General features: G+C 42.3%; 1 protein-coding gene across 3 annotated transcripts in view; it reads right to left on the bottom strand.

The window, feature by feature from the left end:
- Positions 1-6,695: 6,695 nt before the first annotated feature.
- ADAMTSL1 (ADAMTS like 1) overlaps positions 6,696-17,841 on the bottom strand; it is a 415,079-nt gene continuing 403,933 nt past the window's right edge. For all 3 annotated transcript variants that reach the window (XM_039567703.1, XM_039567702.1, XM_010392980.4), the window contains 6 exons: positions 16,543-16,743; positions 15,355-15,535; positions 12,109-12,316; positions 9,775-9,884; positions 8,663-8,883; positions 6,696-7,381 (listed from right to left, as the gene is read on the bottom strand). In XM_039567703.1, the coding sequence (XP_039423637.1) occupies positions 7,275-7,381; positions 8,663-8,883; positions 9,775-9,884; positions 12,109-12,316; positions 15,355-15,535; positions 16,543-16,743 (1,028 nt within the window). In that variant the 3' untranslated portion in view covers positions 6,696-7,274. The remainder of the gene's footprint in view (positions 7,382-8,662; positions 8,884-9,774; positions 9,885-12,108; positions 12,317-15,354; positions 15,536-16,542; positions 16,744-17,841) is intronic.

The following is a 17,841-nucleotide window of genomic DNA, read 5'->3' on the forward strand; positions in this document are numbered from 1 at the left end:
CTATTCCTCAGTCCAACCATTAAGCACTTCCCTAAGAGAAGAGAAACCCATCCTGGCTCCTCACTTGGAGAGCAAGCTGTTCATGGCCTGCCTGGTGAGATCCTTCTGGTTCATTACTGTGCTTTCCCACTGCCCCTAGGGAGTTCGTATACAAGCCATGCAAGATCTTGAAGCAGAAGACTACTTTATAATACTAAAGAGTGTACCAGTACCAGTAGTAGTAGTAGTAGTAGTAGTAGTAGTAGTAGTAGTAGTAGTAGTGAATGGTTTCTCATGCCCATGTCATCCTAAGCATGTATGGATAACTACATGCTTACTATGGAATTGTTCACATCCTGCCGAACAAGAGTATTTATATGCAACCAGAGTGCAATCCTCTGGTGTCCCTTTCCCTTTTGGCCGCATAAACCAGCATTCTTTTATTTACAGCTACACAAATATAAAAACTTTCTTTGCAGAGGCTTTAAAGGCTTAGAAAACATTCTTGTTTTTCCCTTTTTTTCCTCTCCTGAGAGGTAAACAGTGTGTTAGCAGGAAGGATAGAGAAGTGCAGCCCAAACTTGCTCTGCTTGCAGAGAGGAGTCTCCTGCTCAGGCTCTGTTCAGCAGAGGCCTCAGCTGATGCAGTCCTGTCTGCTGTGCTGCAGCCCTCCTAAAGTCTCAGGGATTTAGCCAAAATTAGCCTGGTCTGCTGGCTGATACCCCGGGTATTTTTGTGTCTGGCTAAGTGTGGAGGCATTCGGTGAGACAAGAATGATGCCTCTGGTGAGGAATGAGCATTTTGTGGTACCAGGGATGCCTTTTGTTGTGTGAGCTTAAGGATGATGCTGTAGTGGCTTCACCCACAACCTGTGCAGAGCAATCTGGCCTTTAGAAACACGGTGTTCATCTTGCTCAAGAGCTGCTGCTCTTGCTGAGAGAGGAGTTGTTTTGAAGGGAATGTGGAAGAAACATGGTAGGCTGGAGCCTCTTCTTGGAAAGAAATCATTAAAAGCTTAGTATTTAAATTTAGTGATTAAACCAGCTCAAGGTCAAAGACCTGCAGAGATCTGTAGAGTTATATAGGCAAGAGAGGTGGGGAGGAGTTGGTCTGGGCTTTTATCACTGGGACAGTGAGGTGTCAAGGAGAATTCAATGTGATGCTGTGCTGGATCAGTCCTTCCCAGCTGCCACACTTTATGTACAATCGGCATGTGCGATTCAGAGCAGCCCGAGGCAGTGTAACTTGCACAGGCTACACACGGGTACAGGCTCAGAGAGGGGCACTGAAGGCACTCCCATGCAGTCCCCTGTTCCTGTGCGCTTGAAGCATGTGCAAGAATGAGCACTCACAAGTCACAGTGCCCAAGGTGGGCACCAGCGTAAAGCTGGCATGCATGAAGGGCCAAGCATGTCCAGTGAAATCCCTCCATTGAAAACAAAACAAAAAGCACGGGCAAGATCTTCGTGGGAATGAATCACATCAGATTGGGGTTACAGATGGTGATATTGGCAGCATATACTTGAACTTTCACACTCTCATTTACTACTTTTATGCTGTCAGCTACTTTCCATGTCAGTGACAGGGTATGTGCTTTGCCCTCTAGCAACAGTACTTACAGATTTATGTTATTTGATCTTATTTTTTTAAATTGTTTTTTTACTGTTCAGAAGCAATTTAGTTTTCTGTGATAACCTTGTATCTCCCTGCAAGAAGCCTTCCCTATATGTACATGAACTGGTGTGCAAATTCAAATCATTGAGGAAACGCCATTGAATCTGTTTTATATACATTTCATGAGGTACTTTGTGCTGTTTTGTCAGTTTGTTGGGGTTTTTTTAAACCAAAAAAACCTCTACTAGATAGATCCTGCCATGGTACGTGAAGGCACTTGCATACTTTTCATCTTTGCTGCCTCAACCACCACAATGTGCATTTGAATGGGTCAGTAGAGGATGTTCAAGGCTTTGTAACCATTCTGGCAAAAATGAAGGGCTGGAGTCTGTGCTTTCATGCACTTTCTAGTCTCAGTCTTCATCAGTGACAATGGAAGCAAAGATGAGACCGAGCACTGTATTTACTTTTCTAAGGGACAGATGGAGAATAAAACGTATTGTTGGGCTCATATCTTCACACATGAAATTGAGAATGGGAAAAAGTATTGTACTTCAGTGAAAAAGCAGGTGAGAATAGAAATACGTATTTCAATTGGAAAAGGATATGCTGGTCTTTTCCCTTTATAAATCAGGATAATTTGGGTTGCAATTACTGAAATGCCTTAGTGAAAAATTTATATTAAAAAATATTAAAATGACTATATATATGGCCAGAGTTTAGATTTGATTCTGACTGACTGGAGAGGACATGTTGGCTGGAGATGATAAAAACTAATGTAGGTGAAATAATGATCAACTGATATGCTTTTGGTGTGAGAAATGTGTAAGATCAGTAGAGGAAGGAGAACTCATTTTCCCCTCCTTCAATTTTGTGCTGGCTCAAGTATTTAACAGGTTTTTTGGTTTACTTTCCACAAAACTGGACAGTTAATACATAACACTATTGATAAATACATATATATACCTTTAAAGAAGAGGATGAAGGGAAGGGTGTGGTCTGTAGCTAATATGTACAGCCATAGGTAGCATTAGCATCTGCATACACTGCTGGGTTGGAGAAAATCTGACATTAAAAAGACTTGACTTTGAAAGCATCTCTGTTAAAAGTTAGGTAACTGAATGAATGAAGATTATTTACTCAACTACTAGCTGAAATAATCAGACACTCACTGAAAGCTGCCATTAAAAACTTTCGAGGAATTTTATGGTCCTGAAAAGTTGGAAAAGAGTAAGCTTTTGGGTTCACCTTCTACAAATAGAGGTATCAGGTGATGCTGATCTAGAATAACCAAATTTATTTATGATCAATGTTTGAGCACCAAACAGATAGTAAGGCCTTTTGTTTGATAAGGTAGTTTGCAAGAAGAATCCTAACTTAAAAACTAAAAAAAGCTCCAATTTCAGTCCATATGACTGCAGCTAGAGAGCAGGAAAAAGATTTCTAGCTAAAGGTTACTTTGGAAGACTCTGGCTACGGCTTCTGTTTTTTTGAGATCATGCATCTGGACACAGATGCCTGGAGTAGTTCACTTGTGCTTACCTTGTCACCTAAGAGGGGCTGGGAGTAGATCTTCTGTGGGGAACATTTCAGCACTGTATTCTTATGCTTCTTCCAGAACAGTTTTTCCTTTGTGAGGAAAATTAGTCAGGAGAACCAAACTGGAAGCTTGCTTTGAATGTTTAGAAGGCTTTTTGACTTGAGTAGTAACTCAAGCCATAGGCCTAAGAGAGAATAATTATTCTCTTGAGAACCTAAGCAAACCTGCTGTTCATTTTACATACACAACAGCTTCTACACTTGTTTTACTGAAAATGAATGATGAAATTCCCATTGCCTTCTGCACTGTTGCTTGGAAGTCTTAGGTCTGGTCTTTGACTTGCTTGTCTGTGTGAGGTGTCTAAAAAACATCTGCAGGAATATCATACAAGGGAAACTGTCAATAAATCAGAGAAAAATTGCTGTTCCCTTTTAGCAGGGACATATTGTTTGTTTGAAAAGGGCAGCAACAACAACCAGCTTAGTTTTCAAAACTTGATTTTTTTCTTTGTTAAGAAAAAATGCTTTTGCTTTATTAATTTTTTTCTTCTTTACTCTCAAAATTCAGACCATTACCACAATTCCTTCTGCATAAACACCTGCTGCTTCAGGTAGCTGGCAGCTCCATTACTGAAGGCAGCAGCAACCTGTAAGGAAAGACTGAATTAACAGATGTTTCTTCAAGCCACAGATTGCTGAGGAAAGTTATGTCTTGAAGCATTGCTTCTTAGAAAAAAAAGAAGTATACTTTTATTGATTTCCATGGTCCTTGGACCAGCAGTGATGGCTTTATACTTCTGCAAGAGCAATAGGGGCAAGACATTAGAAAAAAAGAATAAAGCAAGGCAAATGAAGAATTAAAACGTATCTCCAAGACAGGGTGCAGAATCTTAGTGGCTGGAGACTCTTAGAAAGGAATTAAGACATCCTCTTCCCCCGAGGCAGGTACATCATGTGTACTTTGTGTAACAGGTGTGTGCTGCTATCATAATACAGAATAAGGACAGAGAACTCCAACAGCTTTGCTACTTTGACTTTTGTTTTAAAGATTAAAAAAAACACGTCAGACAGTAGTAGGTAAATAGGCAACCTGCATTACTTGTACAAAAAGTTATATATATACAAGTTTGCTGTTTTGTTTTCTCTTTAGAGAAGGAAAGCACCCTTTCATAAAATAACCAGTAACCCTTATCTTACTGAGATGCTGCCAAGTCACAATTCAGAAGACAGACATGTGAAATTAAATCCACACTGTGCAGAGACAACACAGTGGCCCCTCCAGATCAGATCCTTTGTGTACATCCTGTGCACAGTTACACAGACACAATGAAACATGTGATAGCTTGAACATATTTTGCTTTCACACAAAAGAAAATACTTCCTCATGCTGCATTTTGTTAACTAATGTATCAAAAATATTCATCCCATCGTCATTGTCATCATTGTTATTATGTTATTAAGGAACTGTCCTTCATTCCATGCATAACTATCATTTCACAAGTTAAAAATGTTCTTACTCCCTCATGTCATAGTCTATAAAGCACTCTGTGCACAGTGAAGCAGATCCCCAGTTAAATGCAAGTGCTATTAAAATTAAAAGAATTATGCTATTACTGTTGATTTTAGAGGAACAAAATTATGGGGAGATTAAAAAAAAACCAAAATAGTTTTATCTGGACAAAATAATGTACAATTATTAATATTGCACTTTTTATACAAGAAATCCTAATAAATACACAGAAAAGATATACATTTACATACACAGAAAGTCATTATTCTTTTTTTTAAATAAAAAGTTACACTGATGCTTATTTCTTGAAGACCCATTTCTACCAAGAGTGTTCACTGCCAGATGTGTTTTGAAGTAAGCCAATTTGAATCAGTTTAATGTCATGAACCTCAGTAGTGGACCCCCATTTTTACTGAAAAATCCACATGTCATGAAAGCTGTAGCATAACAGAACTTGAACAGCATTTCATTAATATACCACGAGGCACTAGCCCCAACAGGGGTTACAGGAGAGGCACAACCAAGCCCTTCATTTAGAAAAGGTCTTGAACCAAAACCTGAGATCAGGTAGTTCTCCTTTGAAGCTCCACAATTCTCAAACTCTCTTCTTTGCAGATTTCCTCTAATTTTAATTTTTTTCTGAGCAGAGCAGAGAATGCCCAGGAACCAAAATCATGCAGCACTTCACTGGCTGAGTATCTACTGCAGCTGGCCAGGAGGCAAGACTCACAGCCTGCATGCAAAATCATGCTGTGGGTGTGATGTTTGAGTCTTGTTTTTTAGACTGTACCTTTGGGGGTTATACATGGACTTAAAGATCTGCTGCTCTAGAACACCTATTTTGTTGTGGAGAGGAGCAAGTTTGTTACAAATTACTTGCATTAGTCCTATGGGACTGATGCTAAAGCCATTCTTTTCCTACTGAGTAGTAACAATCATGAAAAATCAGAATAAAGCTCTTTTCTACTACTTGTCCAAAAGGCTTGGCTGCCAGGAAAGAGGAATTTCGTGTTAGCAAAATAGAAAAACCCACTTCCTCAAGTTCTTTTCCAAAACCCCAGGTCTGAAAGTACCAGAACTTTGGGAAGTAATACCTCTTTTTTCTAAATAAATGTTAGTAGGATGCAGTATGCAAAGTGTCTCCCATGTACCACATACAATTTCTATCTTTTCTGCCGATGGTCTCTAGGGAACAGTGTTTGCAGGTTCGTACTAAAGTGTGTCAAGCAGATCACACTTGTTCTGCTTTTGCTGGATAATAATTAATGTCACCACCTCACCTCTGTGCTGAGGGCAACCCTTCAATCCTCAATCCTCCCTCACAAGCTCAAACTGGAAACATTTGCAGGTGTATTTTAGATCCACTTATGCTACAGACCATTGTTCAACTCTGCCAGGTGCCAGATCCTCAAAGATCACAAGGATGTTCCTTGCCTGGTGTGGGAAGGAGAGAGGGGTTTAGAAACTAAAAAGGCTTCCAGTATGGGACATAACAAATAAGTTTGTAAAGCAAAATCCTGTGCTTGTGTTCTCAAGGTAGTCTAAGAGAGATGAGAGCTGCTCAGCAGAAAGAGACCTGAGGGTGCTGATCAATACCTGGCTGAACATGAGCCAGCTGTGCCCAGGTGGCCAATGGCATCCTGGCCTGTCTCAGCAATAGTGTGGTCAGCAGGAAGAGGGTGATTCTCCACCTGTAGTTGGCTCTGGTGAGGCCACACCTCAAATCCTGTGCTCAATTTTGGGCCCCTCACTACAGGAAAGACATTGAGGTGCTGGAGCGTGTCCAGAGAAGGGCTACAAAAGCGGTGAAAGGTCTAGAAGACACATCCTACAAGGAACAGGTGGGGCAGCTGGGGTTGTTTAGCTGAGGGGAGACTCGGGTGACATCATTGCTCTCTACAACTGCCTGAAAGGAGGTTGTAGTGAGGTGAGGGTGAGTCTCTTCTGCCATGTTTCAAACAAAAGGATGAGAAAAATGGCCTCAAGCTGTGCCAGAGGAGGCTCGGATTAGATACTAGAAAAAAAAACTTCACTGAAAAAGTGGCTAGGCATTGGATTAGGTTGCCCAGGGAGGTGGTGGAGTCACCATCTCTGGAAGACAGTGTTCAAGAAGAGTCTGGATGTGGCACCCAGAGATATCCTTTAGGGGTGGATATCCACCTTTAGGGGTGGATATCCTTTAGTGCTGTTAATGGTGGGACTAAATAACCCTGAAGATCTCTTTTGACCTTGACGATTCTGTGATTCTGTAATATGATGCTAGGTTTTTACTCTGGTCCTCTTCCTCACCCATTTCTTGGTGTATCCCCCAGGCATGTACACAGATTGAGGGGAAGCCTCACTCCTCTCATACCCATTTCTGGTGTCATGGGTCTCTCTGACTCTTTGTGGTCTACCCTCGTGACCATGTTTTTCTGCATTCTGTCTCCCAGATTGATAGAAGGGAAAACTTGTCAAGTCCCTTTACAACAATTATTTGGTAAAAGGTGTTCTTTTTTTATAAAGAAAAGGGAAATAAATAAATAAAATGAAAAAGATCATTCCATTCCATCTGTATTTTCTGCAAAAGCCTTTGCCTCAGTGAAGAAAAGGCCGTGATCCCCTTGTTCCTCCATTTTCATTTTGTCTGTCTTCAAGATTTTCCACAAGTCCCACAGCAACGTGACTTAAATTGGGTGAGCTGGCAGAGTTTGAGCTGCTTCACTTTCTCACAGTACCTTGTGGTGTCTCTGCACTCCACTGCCAAAGGGGAAACAAGAATAAGAAATGGTGATGAAGCTATGAAAAAAGGATTTCTTACCTGAGAACATATACCCTTGGGTGGCCAAGAGGAGGACCTTTGTGCTGGGAGGTCTTACAGCACAGGTCCTGCTTGATACCTGTAATCTCCCTCATCACTTCAGCTTCCATTAGGGCCCCCCAAACTCATGAATTTGGACCTATGTAGTCCACTTTGTCTCTGCTGAGAGGGAGCATCAGAGCTGGTGTGAATACAGGCAAGCACACGTGGGCTCTGCTGCTGCATCTGCAATGAATGCAAAGCAACTGGCTTGCAAGATAGAGGATGAGAGCATAATTTCCAAACAGGCACATCATCTGTTCTCTTTTGTTAATTCAATTTGTTTTTTTTTTTAATTAGTAACTTTTCTAGTCCCCTGGAAGGCCCAATTTGTTGCTTGTAATCTGAAAGAAAGCAGTCTTTCCTGCGTGATTTCCGATCATCCACCTACCAACTGGATTTGGACTACCATCATAAGTCTGGTTTTGATTTGTGTTTTTCTCTCTGTCTGTACCATTAGCTGAAAGTTAATAATAGAATCATAGAATGGTTTGGGTTGGAAGGGGACCTTGAAGATCATCTAGTTCCAACCCCCCTGCTGTGGACAGGGATGCCTTTCACTGGACCAGGTTGCTCAGAGTCCTATCCAACCTGGTATTGGAAACCTCCAGGGATGAGGCATCCACAGCTTCTCTAGGAAACCTGTGCCAGTGTCTCACCACCCTCACAGTCAAGAATTTCCTCCTAATACCTAATCTAAAACTACTGTTTCAATCTGAACCCATTCCCCCTTGTTCTGTCACTATATGGACTTGTAAATAGTCTTGCTCCATCTCTCCTGTAAGTTCCCTTCGGGTACTAGAAGGCCACAAGTAGGTGACCCCAAAGCTGGGCTGTACAATCCCATTTCCCTTGGCCTTTCCTCACATGACAGGTGCTCCATCCCTCTGATCAACTTGGTGGTCTACTCTGGACTTGTTCCAGAAGACTGCATGAATTATTTCTCATGCTGTTAGAAAGGGGACACAATCCGAGCACTAACACCTTTGCCAAAAACCCCCACAACGGGCAGCATTCCTCTCTGGGATGCTGAGCTTTAGACACTGGATTTTGCAGATGTCTGGGCTGGAGGTTTTCTCAGGATGCCCAGCTGCAAGGTCCGGTGCTGCATTTCTGAGAGACAAATCTGCCTTCTTTCCTACTCCTGCACCTCTCTGCCTCCCCCCCTCCCAGCAAAGTACCATTTTCACAGGGTGTGATGTTGCAGCGCTGCCAGTTTGCTGGTCGTGGTCTCCAGGAGCAGTGGTGCTCCATCACGGGCTTGTTGGTGCGGATGTGCACGCAGTCCACACGCCGGGACTGGAAGCCGTAGTTTCCACACGTAGCCGTGCAGACGGTCCATAGGCTGACCCGCCAGTGCACACCACAGACATCAGTCCAGCAGTTCTGGGTGCCCAGTGGCCTGTGAGCAGGAGGGAGAGAAGGAGGAAAGGACAGCAAACATTACATATCCCAAAGGTAATTCACTCAGAGCACTGTATGGGTCAGATCTTCAAAGGCTGCCAAGTGAGGCCAGCAGTTTTGAACTGCTCTCAAGGACCAGACCCTCAGGGGGTGTACACTGGTGTACCAACACCAGGCTAAATGATCATTTGAACCATTTGAGGATTTGGCTGAAATGCCCTCTGCATGAAGGGCCAAACCAGAGATCTGCTGAAAGGTGAAATGACTGGAGACCAATGTGGTCCAGCAGGACTTCGTAACTTTTTAATGGCTTTACAGCCAGTGAGAACAGAACCAATTCTCTGAAACCCTCCTTTTCCTTTCAAGACACTCTCACAGAAGATGTAGAGGCACACTTGGTTCATATTTGTCACACAGATAGTGAAAAAGCATGGGTAGGCGCCAACAAGCCAATTACATTAATTTTCAGTCAGGATCGGTCATGATTTACATACCCTGTCTCATGTAAAGTAAATGTCTTTACAATGTTGACAGTGGAGTTTATCTGCAGGAAAACAAAGCCTGTGGAGATCCTTTTTTTTTGTTTTAGAGTTTGTGTTTAAATAAGTGAGAAGACTGGCACCTTAAGAAGATATAACACAACCTTGCAGTCAGGATTTGGCATACATAGAAGATTTTCCAGTTGTTGGCCAACTGGCCTGAAGCTCCTAGGAACAAATAGGGAAGTCTGGGGTTAAGCCTGGTGAGATTTGTTACACATAACTGTACAGGTTGCAGTATGACCTCTTTGTTACATAAGGGAAACTCCTAAGTTTTCAGTTAAGTCACTAATCCATTTAATATCTCTGGAAAGGGTTGTGGGTTTAGACATAAGACATTTCTGTCCTACCTTGGTAAGGAACTGCATTGATCAGATGACACAGAAGTCCCATCTTTGGTCTGGCAAAATATGTGTCGGTGCTGTACAGCCAGTCGTGATCCAATGCAAGGCCCATTGCACTGTGAACACAGAAGATTCACTTAGGGGAGGTAAAAGACAGGGCATGTTCCATTCTTATAAAACTGCTAGTGAAACAAAGCACATACTGCCATTCAGAGACTGTTGAGATTTCAACCACTTTCTGCACCTCTGCAGGCTTTGAAGGCTGACTGTGCAGTCATCTTCTCTACCTCACTCTTCTTTCAGCAGCATTTAAACTACATTTCTGTATCTGCTCTGTAGATTCATTACCTCTTCTCTTCAACAATTTAGTCTTAAATACATCTGTTAGGGGAAATTAAATGCTCTCATGCCATTAGCCAAGAGCCTGTGATCCATACAGGAAATCTCAATACATCACTTTTACTGTGCATTTTGCAGCTTGTACTATCACAACTTATGGCCAAATAACTAAGAATGCATTGAACCAAGAACATATTTCACTCCATTTAATATAATTTAAAATACTTTAAAAGCATTGAAGGACAATAAACAAAATCAGCAAGCATGACAAGCACCACAGATATGCAAGCTTGCTCCAAAATTGAGGCTATTCTAACATACTCAAGCTTAACAATCACATTTCAGTTTAACTCTCCCAATCCTCTCCTTTGATTAAAAAGTAACTTGCTATAGGTATGAAGCATGTATTTGTGCTCTTTTAAAATTGTATCAGCTATTAGGAAACTGTTTTTCTAAGTATCTGGAAATTATATTCAAGAACAAACTGAGGGTTGAATAAGGGGTCATTAGTGTGAAGCAGGAATTTTTGCCAGGGGATGGCTGCTGACCGATCCCTCTGCCACTTCCACTCCCTCATCAGTAGGAGCCCTGTTTCACACTACCACACACTCCTCAAATAATACTCCCTTCCTCCTTCTGTTTCTTCCCTCCCTGACAACTGGGAGAGAGAAGCAGCGACTGCCAGGCTTTCAGCTGCTTCCAGTCAACTGTCTTGTTGGAAATGTCATTCACTGGAGTATGTGGAGCATTTCTGCGATATCTGCAGGGGCTAGCAGTCCTCATCACCAGCAAGCCCGAGTCACTAGTTTAAAAACACCATGGGATTACACAGCCGAGCTCAAAATGCCAGGAACATTAAATGTAGGAAAGGAACTAATTCTAGAGATGGGGGTAGTGCTGTTTATTTTCTTTCTTTCTTTGTGAACTGGGAAAGTTGATCACTACACCTGTGCAATGCAGACCTGATACCCCGTGATACTACCAAGCAGGTCATTGATCCACTGAGCCAGTGAAACGTTACTAACTGTGTAACAGTCTTCTGGCTTGGAGACTGAGCAGTATGCAACCAGGTGGAACTTGATGTTGGTTTTTTTTGTAAGCTAGGTAGAAGAAATATTATATGATAATGCACAGAGATTAGGTCTAAGAAATTAATTCTGAACTATCTGATTGTCTCAGCTGACCATGATGTCATGGCGAACAATACAGACCATAATGGATTTTGTGAAGATGATCCAGTAGTTTCCTGGAATTCTATAGGGAATAAAATTTTTTTTCTTTGATATAAAGTGATAATACGAAGCTTTACTTGTAATACAATAACTCAGTCACCTTTCCAGATTTAAATGATGACATTTTCAAGTAGTGAACAATAACAGATCTAGTAGCTGAAGGCACTTTTTACTACCAACATTATAAAAAAACCTGATGCAACGCAATCTGCTAAGAGAGAATTTGAAGACCTGCAAAGCAGCATGAAGTAGTCTGAAAATGCTTTTAGCCCTCCATTCTGCCTTTCACCATGAAGCAAATCAAGAAAGCTCACACTTTTTGGTATTCTCATCAGCAACTTTGTAAAACTGAATTATTGTACAATCCCCCTGCCTTGAACCTATCACCATCATCAATCCTGACTCCAGCCAGCCAAGACTGAAGCACTCTCACTGGCTAGCAAGGGGAACTAAGACTTGAAGAAGGCTACTTCCCAGATGTGTCACTTATCACTGTAACAAGGAACTGCAGACCTTTCCACTGGAGGACACAGGGGTCTGCAGTAAAAGTGCTGTTCATAAGCAGCACTTTTAGGGATTGTGGGAAGCTACAGATATCCAAGCAGGCAGTGCATCATATTCAGAAAGAAAGAGCTGAGCAAATTAGCGGCCTCCTCAAAAGCCTGCAAACTATAACCTAAAGATACTAGGTTGAAAAATCACTCTCCTCATTTTCTGTCACTCAGCTCACACTAAGGGGCTGTCCTTGGAATGCTGCCTTGTTCCTTACCTGGCCCCAGGAGGAGGCTGCCCACTCAACACAGGGCTGCCTGTTACAGTTCTGTGTGTCCACAGGACGCTTGGACACCTGGGCACAAGCCTCGTTTGACATTGGGACAGAGCTGCCTTTTGCTGTGAGGCGCTGGCATGTCACTCGCCGCATCTGTATGCCTCCACCACAGCTCTGCGTGCAAGGAGACCAGGATGTCACCATCCATCTGTGAGAGAAAGGAGAATAGGTCAGGGAGCAGACGCGTGCCACTGTCTGTGGGATCCCTGGCATCAACAGGTCAAAGACAGTGGCTTGGCTCATTTAGCGTGCAGTCCTGGAAGGCTGAGTGTCTCAGCCTCCCACAGTCATCACTGAAAACTGCTCAGAGGATAAAAGCTGAGAAAAGAGCACATTTTTCATTAATTTATCTTTCTCAAGGCTCTTTGGGCCCAGAATTACTTTTCTAGCCCTTAAAGCTGTTTTTAGAGGCTTAGTAAATACTTGTAGCCCTGGCATGGGCGTTGGGCAAGTCTGCTCTCACACCATGGTGCCACAGAGGCCTTGGTCACAGGCTACAGTCACCATGCTAGGACTAGCCCAGTAGCACCCCTTAGTAGGGAAAACTATCTCTGTGTAATTGCTGAGCAGATCACAGGCCACTTCAAACTTGCTGCGAAAGAATACTCAAAAGCCTGCTGAGTCCTGCTGATGCTGGCCTCCTTTGTTGTATCCCTGACAGCTGGGATAATCCAGAAAAGCCTGAACATAACTTAGGAATTGTTAGCCCAGGGAAGGAAGGACACTGTTCTTCTTTCCTCTTGAGCCCAGACCATGCATTCACCAGCTGAGGCTGAGGCTCTGAACCCCTGTGTACTGGCATTTAAAAAAATCCAGTCTAACTAGCTAAAAGGCTGTAATAACAGAAAGTAATAGTCTACATACATTTTGTCACTGTAAGGATCATTAGGTGAAACACTCATAGAGTGAGGTTTGGGAAAGTGTTAGGTAGGAATAGGAAGAATGCAAGGGATTGCTAGTTTTCTGAACAGTTTTATGGTCAAGTCAGCAGTTTGCTTCATTAAGTTTCTGGATACCCAGCAGGATTTGTGTGGTTTTGGGAGTAAAATACTGGCTATCACATCCCTCACAGCAGTGTTTATGACTACTTTACAAAATAGGCAATAGGCATTTTCCAGTCCCATGGAGAAACATCCGTTTCTATTTCCCTGTCTTCTGCAGGTGATTAACTCCAGTGGTCACAGAATCAAGTATAAACAAACATATTCCCAACCTGGAAAACAACACTGGTACTTTTTCATGCAGTTTGGTGAGGTTGAACCCACAATTTCCGCACTGCTCATAAAGCTCTGGTCTGTATGTCAGTCAGCTTTTATTTCCAAGCTTACATCTCAGCAGTTTCTCAGGAGTTGAGGGAGGATTTGGGGTTGTGTTACAATTCAGGGAAGGTATAAAAAGACATAAACCATTCCCATGGAATTTACTGTCAACACCAAGGAAAACTGCTGCTAATGAGCATGTTTCATATTTCATCAAATCTCTTTTGTTTTTTTCTTATGACTCCGCTGGCAACTCAGAAAACATTTGCCTGCAGAGAAGGGTAGGAATATATTTTAAAAGGTAATTAAACAGAAACTTGCAATATTCCCAAGACACAGCAACAGTGGTGAATCTGGCCACTTCTCATCAGGTTGCTTAGCACTTCTCCTTGCCTCAGCTTAGATTGCCTTTTTGTAATACAACTCCCAAATCACTGTTGAATGAGGGAAGTTGTACTAAATTTCTCTTGAGATGCTCACTACTTTTAAGTGCTTGTATATTGAAACATACCATACCTACATTGGAAATAAGGGAGAGGAGGGAGTAACACCATGAAAAGTATGGAAAAACATGTTTATGCATCTCAGCTAAGGAGATACTGAATTGCAGAAGCAGGACATTTTTAATATGGAGAGAGCACAACACTACACTGACTCTCTGGATAAGCTCTCGGGATGTACACTTCTTTGCACCCAAGGGTATCAAAGAAAAACAGACTTTGTATGGGGTGAAGCCAGATAATTGTTTAGGTTGGAAATGACCTTTAGTATTATCAAGTCCAATCATTAACCCAGCAATGCCAAGTCCACCATTAAACCATGCCCCTAAGCACCACATCTACACATCTTTTAAATATGTCCAAGGATGATGACTCAATCACTTCCCTGGGCTGATTGTTCCAATGCTTGACAACCCTTTGCATGATGAATTTTTCCCTAATAGCCAATATAAACCTCTCCTGGTGCAGCTTGAGGCTGATTCTTTTTGTCTTGTCACTTGTCACTTGGAAGAAGAGGCTGACCCCCCCTTATTACAGCCTCCTTTCAAGGTAGCTGTAGAGAGTGATAAGGTCTCCTGAGCTCCCTTTTCTCCAAGGTAAACAATCTCACCTCCCTCAGGCCACTTCTCATGGGACTTGTGCTCCAGACCCTTCACTAGCTTTTCTGTCCTTCTTCTTTCTTGTAGTGAGGGGCCCAAAATTGAACACAGTACTTGAGGTGTGGCAGAGGACCTAAGTGTAGCCAGAAGACTTTCAAGCTGTCCTGGCTCTTTTGTGTTTAGCAGTAAGTGAAAACCAGGGGATTACAAGGGCAGAGAGTTACCATTCCAAGGCAACCACAAGCTAGCAAACTCCAAAAAGAGGCAGAACTTACTCTGAACCCCCTTCATGCCTGCCAGATCTGATGGGATGTGCCCATTTTACAAAAGATATTTCCACCCTGCTAAGGGAATTCTTTGCAGCTGCAGATATGGCAACAGTCCTGCTCATACTGATGTTCAGGCAACAAAGGAAATCAGAATAAAATCACAAAATAGCTGCTAATCTTAGCTTCTTGTCTATTATATTGTTGGGGCAAACTGCTATGAAGCCATGTTTAACACAAAAAAATGATCCTACAGTTCTTTGGTGACAAAATTTCCATGTGCGCAGTGCTCAGAACAGGCATGATACTTATATCCAACATAGAGTGTGGCTGGAATCACCCAAGACAAGGAAAGCTGTGAACTCTCTTTCTACCTTGTACTGTCAAAGCTTTCCACAAATATTATCCCGGCTGTCTGGGTTAAGCACTCGTAAATTCCCTTTTAGCCATGACTTCTCCAAACAGGCACTGGAGAGGCTGCAGCAGTATGATGTCCTGTACAAAGAACTCTTCCAGCACATCTTAAATGCATGTAAGCTATTTTTACATGAGACGGACGAACCGTGAAGGGCAGTCTCTTCTGTTGCATGCAATGGGCTGCAGAGATGGCTTGGGTGTCTCTCTGCAGTAGGATGCGTTGACTTCAGCCCCATCCAGTAAGCACCTCAGCTGGGGCAGCTGCACCCCTCTGTGGCCGCAGGAAGCCGAACAAGCTGTCAGTTTGTCCACAGACCACTGGTATTCTGCCAGAAAGTGTGGGAGAAGCATGTTAACACTGAAAACCTGACAGCAGGAGTTCAGTTAGAAAGGAGAGAGTTGAAGATGTTCTCCAGGACAAAATACAGGGATTCAGTGAAGAGGAGCTACCTACCCCTGCAAGGCACACGATTCAAACCCCTGACTGCCTTTGGTGTAACAAACCCAGTTTTTTGATGCTTAGAAGCATCAGGCATGGAAAGTGAATAACATGGTATGGCAGTTAAGTGAAGCCAGATGCCAGTGAGCAGGACTATACTTTTAGAGGTGTGTAATTTAATGAAGATGTGGTTAGCTGTAGTTCCCAGCAGTATCTATGACTCTATGATCGTGAAACACTGTGTCTCTTACCAGACAGTTCGCACAGACCATCTGTCCTGAAGATAAATGTGGGAGTTGCAACACGCTCAAAATTTTATAGCAAAATTGAAGGAAAAGTTAAATTCTTCGCTTCTCCATCACTGACAGATGGGGCAATGAAAGCTGCATATTCTGTTCCAGCCCAGCTGCACCACAGTGTTCTGTGGCTTTATTGCCTTTGTCTTATTTCTGGGAGATCTCTAACAGTAACAGTTCCAGAACTTTTACAAGTGAAGGGTTTTCAAGGAAGACCAGACTGTGAGACACTGACCTTTGTGTATTAACAGAGGGGCTTCTGTTTTAAGGGGTCTTAAACTCTGCCACCTCTGTCTTGAATTTCTGGACAAGAAAATTGTCCAGGCTCAGTGTAAGTACAGCTTGAATCACTAAGGTGTGTTTTATGCTCAGCAGGGCAGAAATATCTGGTGTCATTTAGTAAAGTAAAACCTAAGACACTGTAAGGTACTCAGTAGTCCTGCAAATCTATATTCATGGCAATAAATCATTAAGACATCTTTTTCCTGATATGCATGGTGATGGCTTCAGAGGGGAAAAATTCAGGATGAGAAAGGCAGTGCAGGGAAGTCCATGGCAAGAGCTTTCCAGGGTGAAAGGACTAAAACTGAAGAGTTACCTTGTATAGCCAGGGACATTATTTGTGTGAGCGAACCAGCCTCATTCTGAGCAAGGCAGCTGAATTCACCATCAGTGAAATCACTGACATTGAGTATTTGAAGAATCCGTCCTGCCGCCAGGAGTTGATGTTGCAGACTGAGAGGCTCACCACAGTAAAGCCAGGTGATGTTTGGGGTTGGATGCCCATCGACAGCACAACCTAAAAGACAGGTACGTGAGAAAAACCTGCTGAGTACTGAACTTGGTACACGCTTTGATGTGGTCAAAATTAGGGGAAATAGTCAATTCCATCCCATTTTCTCCTCATTTGCTCATAATGATAATTCTGTAGCAAGTAATACCTTGTCATCATCCAGGAAAAAAGTATAAAATCTAAAAGACAGATAATCTGCAATATGGAAAATCTCTGATCAGTTTGGAATTACTTGTATCAGTTTCCCACTATGTCTGATCATGTTCATTTTGGTGTTGAAGAAAGTGGGATAGGGAGGTTATAAACCTGGCATAAACTCAAAGATCATGTGTGAACAAGCAACACAAACACAACTCGGTCTCCAAATTTCATATGTAAGCCACAGGACCACCTTCCTCTCTTTTTTTTTTTTTTTAAATAATGTTACTTATTGTTTGTTTTACATTAAAAGTCAGAAATTTGTGTTACACAAAAAAAACTGTTGAAAAACCAAAGAGAGAAAATTGAGCCTTTAGAGGTTTGGTTGGTTTTGTTGCTGTTGGGATTTTTTTGGGTTTTTTTGTTTGTTTTGTTGTTGTTTGTTTGTTTGCTTTTCGTCACAGCAAAGGGCAATTCTCTAAGCAATAACCAACCAAAACCAGCAACTGAAAAAATCCTGATGTTCTAAAGCATTGTGTGAAGTCTATGGACCACCAGCACAGATGATGAGATTTAAGTTCTCAGTGAGTTCTTTGCACGGTGACCTGAAGGAAGTGTATCTACGAGACACTTTTTACTGTGGTTCTCATATCACCTAAACACTTTGCCAGTTTCATGATGAATTGCAGGAAATTTCTAAGACTGGTGTAACTTGCGAAAGACAGCTAAGCTTCCTTGCCTATTTCCCGGGAAAAAAATTAAGAACTAGGTAATTTCCACAGTGTAATCCATCCACACCGAGTGTGGGGGTGGGGAGCCAGAAATGCCACATGTGAAGGGTGGCATATATCACTAGGACTGCTTGTGGCTTAGGCTTGTCCTGAACTGCTATGCATGTCACTGACACATGAAAGGTCTCTAAGTTTCTGTGAACGCAATCTATTCTGATGGTTAGTTTGTTATGCT

The sequence above is a fragment of the Corvus cornix genome, chromosome Z, assembly GCF_000738735.6.
Source record: "Corvus cornix cornix isolate S_Up_H32 chromosome Z, ASM73873v5, whole genome shotgun sequence".
Lineage (NCBI taxonomy): Eukaryota > Metazoa > Chordata > Aves > Passeriformes > Corvidae > Corvus > Corvus cornix.